Here is a 4,618-nt window from a genome sequence, read left to right on the forward strand (position 1 = left end):
TAGATAGATAGATAGATGAGCTTGATTATAGATAGATGAGTTTGATTATAGATAGATAGATAGATAGATAGATAGATAGATAGATAGATAGATAGATAGATAGATAGATAGATAGATAGATATATGAGTTTGATTATAGATAGATAGATGAGTTTGATGATAGATAGATAGATAGAAACAGTTAGTAGATAGATAGATAGATAGATAGATGAGTTTGAATATAGATAGATAGATAGATAGATAGATAGAGTCAGAAGAAAGATAGAGTTTGATGATTATAGATAGATAGATAGATAGATAGATTAGTTTGAATATAGATAGATAGATAGATAGATAGATAGATAGATAGATAGATAGATAGATAGATAGATAGATAGATAGATAGATAGATAGATAGATAAGTTTGAATGAGTTTGAATGGGTTAGTAATAGTACATAGGTTAGTCTGATTGAGTCTAATGGGCTTCAGTGTGTTTAGATTTGAATTTTTGACAGTTGGAGTTTGACGGAATGTTCAGTTGAGCAGAGGCTTTTCAATGTAAGTCTATGGGATTTTTATGATATTTAATCGTTATTTTTATGAAAACCGTAAGTCCGATCAGTTAGAAAAGATATAGCACACCCGGCGAGATCAGTCTGAAGAGCTGGTCCGAGTTTGGAGTCTGTAGAGTTAAAGCTCTAGGAGGAGTTAGAGTTGATAATTTTGTCTCAGAAGAATAATAATAATAAGTTTAAATAGAATATCAGTAAGTTGGCTTTCTCAAGCCAACTTAATAAGTTTAAATAGAATATCAGTAAGTTGGCTTTCTCAAGCCAACTTAATAATAAGATTAAATAGTAGATCAGTAAGTTGGCTTTTTCAAGCCAACTTAATAATAAAGTCACATACCTCTTCCAGTCTAGTGGGTGGGATTTTCTTGAACTTTTCACAGGCTTGGTAGAACAGGATATTCTCCGCACTAACCTCTGATTTGAGAAACTCCTGTGAGACACGTTTGCCGTCAGACCAAAAGAAAGAGGAAAAAAACAAAACAACTTCAATGATTCACACACGTAATTCACAGAAGCTGTAGGTGTCAATGTGTTTTTACAAATGAATGCTTTCTTTTTTTCACACCCGGAATAACATTTGTAATTAACTTGATACATCCTGACACATAAAAGTAGTTTTAATAACCTGAAATCCTGATCAACTGCTTGGACACATAATAAATAATTTATTATGCTGATGTATAATGCCACTGTCAACAACACACACACACACACACACACACACACAAATAAAAACACAAATTGTGTCATTTTATATCAGAGGAGAACAGATATCGCTTGAAAAGCAATAGCGTTCATATCATTTTCACAGTCAAGAAGTTTGTTTAACTCACAATCCCTATCAATGACATAAATCTTGTATATATGGTGTCGTATATCTCTGAATGCTCATGGAAACTATATATAAGTGAGAATATGGAGCTCACACTTGTAGAAAAAACGCCTCAATTATATTCAAGGCCCGTACTAAGCAAAAATGTGCAATTTGGTGCAGATGCTGAAAATTATATGATCAAAAAGTGATGCAATTCTGAAGCTTGTAACGTCAATTAATGAGATCTTTAAAACAACGTAAAATATATTTACATAAAATGATATAGATAACAGTGGTCACTCTATATCTCCAATAATGTGTCTTGTTAAGATGACATTTAAATACCTTGTTTGATGATCAAAATATATTATGCAATGTTATGAGATAAACAAATAAAGGTTCCTCAAAAGCCTAATGATCATATTTGAGACTCACTCGTTTTTCTAAATAATGCCTGGATAATCAAGTATATATACCGTACATATAAAAGTAAAATTTATTAATTAAACATTACAAACACTATAAAAACAACAAAATTTCACAGCATAAAAGACACGTCAACCACAAGATGAAGGTGGATGTTTGCACAATTACACTAAAATACCTTTTACTTGCTTGTTGTAGATTGTGTACAACAGGTTTTTCAGCCTTTAGAGGTTTAGAGGCCTTTGGAATTTGCATATAGGTATCTTAGAGTAAGCTTTACACGGTTAAAGCAGTCAGAGATCGTGACGAGGAGCATAAAAACTTACGGTAAAGTATCGCACACCAACATGGTCTTCAAGCAGGCGTTCGAAACATACCGCCCAGCTGACCACCCGACTGGCTGGACCATCAGCACCTTGAGGACCACCTGACCTGCTCGAGTTCTCTGATAGGCTGGAGCTGCTTCCACGACTGGATAACTTGAAGTTGAGCTCTGTGTGGAAATGACAGTTAGAGATGAAAACAGAAAAGAAGTTTAAGGGGTTGACATGATGCACTGGGTGACCCTCTTGTGATAGAAGAACAAGACTGACGTGAACAGAACGTTTTGAAAGAAATAACACTTACCCCCATCAGAGACCGCCTGGGTCTGCAAGAGCAAATAAACAATCAGTCTAGCATGAAATCAATGGAGGCCTGTAGAGTCACAGTCATGAATTAACGCATCACAGGAAAACGTTTTAACAGCTGCATGGTTTTTTTCTGAGCTGTACACTCACACAGGAAATGGGTGTGTTTGACGTTAAAAAATAAAATCATTAGGAGACATGACATGTCATTGTCATGGAAACAATGTGGAGACACAATTACAAAATGCAGATTTTCTCAGCGGCTCATCATGCAGTCGCTTTTCTTCTTAAACACACGATTTGACAAGCCATCTAAATAAAGACACCATAAATATTTTATTACTATTATTAAGATAATTATAATATCTCCAAACTATAACTACATATATATATATATTTATTTATTATTTTTTTTACGTAAGACTTAGTGCACTTCTAGGGAGAGTTTCCCCCAAAAATATAGCTAAATGCACATATATTTACATGGCTATCTAAAGGAGCACAATTTTAAATAAAGCTAATTGCTACACTACAGACTTAAATGACTTTGTCCCTGGAGGATCACTGGTTTAAAGTTAAAAACATTTTGATGGATTTGTTTCTTGCAAACACACAACTTCTCATTTGACAAGATTTTAAATGATGGACGGGAGTTGTGTGGATTAATTGAGGTTTATCATGGTGTTTTTATCAGCTGTTTAGACTCTCATTCTGACGGCACCCATTCGTTGCAGAGGATCCAATAGTGAGCAAGTGATGCTACATTTCTCTAAATCTGTTCCCATGAACAAACTTTTACCTAAAAGAAAACATTGTTGAATATTTAGTTTCATGTTTACTTGTGTGCATTAGGCAGACACTTGTCCTAAACAATTAACATTGCATTCAAGCGATGCATCTTATCAGGTTACGCATTCCCCTGGAACTGAACCAATGACCTAATTCCAATTTATGAATCATCTTTGCCTCTGAAGACATCCCTAGACTAACGCTGCTATATCAGATTCAGCTGAACTTCAGGGGACAACTTTGTCCCCAAATCAAACACACACAGGCCAATTTGCAAATGCAAAGTCTCCTATGACTGTTGTTGGAAAACTGTCCCAAGACCAAACAACCAGAAGAAAACAACTGTGATCAATAAACAGAAACATATTTGAGACTCCTCAAATCAAACCGCTCACTTATGTCTGTAAATATTAATTGATTTAAATTTAATATAAAGCTATACAGAAGATTAAAACACATGACACATAACACATAACACGCACACTTTCACGCACCCATTCAACTGAACCAATCAGTGAAGCTGAATCTCTGATCTGGAGAAAAACCATCAGTAGGCCTGAACCAGACTTACCATCTGACCCGCTGGCACTGCCAGAGTGTTCATTCTCTTGGACATGGCCACATCAGTGTAGGGTCGACTGTGCCCACACCAAAGTCGTCGCTCTAAACTTGTTTCCCTAAAGAGCTACGCTGCTGCACTTTTTACAGCGCTGTCATTTCCTGTTTCAAAGGGAAGTCTTACCATAGCAACACACCACAAGAGGAACTGTGGTTACTCTGACTAAACCTTTTTTTTTTATGTAAGCAACCCTTTGTGTGGTATGAGAACTACGTTAAGGCCCATCCACCCCTGCGCTTATCCACTTAAAGTGGTTTATTGCTATTTCACTTTTTAAATGTTAATTAGTGTGTAATGTTGCTGTTTGAGCATAAATAATATCTGCAAAGTTACGAACCTGAAAGTTCATGGCAGAAAATTATGGCAGTTTAATGCCTACAAAAACAGCTGTTTGGGACTACAACGAGTTACTTCCTGGGTTCGTGACATCACAAACCCAGATAAACCCTGCCCTCGGGAAAAGGCAGCAAAGGGGGCAAGTCCATGCTGTGCTGCTTTAGAGAAGAGGAAGAGAAAACTAGAGGTGCAATTAAAAATCTGTTCACATATCAATCTCGATTCTGTTTTCTAATGATTCTAATGGATTCACAAGTTTCAAAATCAATGTTCTAAAGCAGCAGTTCTTAACCCTCTGGGGACGGATTGGGCGGTACCGCCCAAAATGGCATACTTTTACAAATGTGTAGTTATCTCAAAAACTATTAATGCTAGAGAGATGCGGTTTTTTTTGCCGTCTTCCTCAGATTCCGCTGAAAACAGCGGTGTCCAGTTTGTATATTAAACACTTCC

General features: G+C 36.0%; 1 protein-coding gene across 1 annotated transcript; it reads right to left on the reverse strand.

The window, feature by feature from the left end:
* Window positions 1-824: 824 nt before the first annotated feature.
* On the reverse strand, window positions 825-3,932 carry LOC113091913 (regulator of G-protein signaling 14-like). Its single transcript, XM_026257596.1, has 4 exons — window positions 3,782-3,932; window positions 2,420-2,441; window positions 2,119-2,285; window positions 825-982 (listed from the first exon to the last, which is right to left on the reverse strand). Exons 1-4 carry the CDS (start codon window positions 3,824-3,826, stop codon window positions 860-862), a joined length of 357 nt encoding a protein of 118 aa, XP_026113381.1. The 5' UTR covers window positions 3,827-3,932; the 3' UTR covers window positions 825-859.
* Between the last annotated feature and the right edge of the window lie 686 nt (window positions 3,933-4,618).

This window comes from Carassius auratus, unplaced genomic scaffold, assembly GCF_003368295.1.
Source record: "Carassius auratus strain Wakin unplaced genomic scaffold, ASM336829v1 scaf_tig00214358, whole genome shotgun sequence".
NCBI lineage: Eukaryota > Metazoa > Chordata > Actinopteri > Cypriniformes > Cyprinidae > Carassius > Carassius auratus.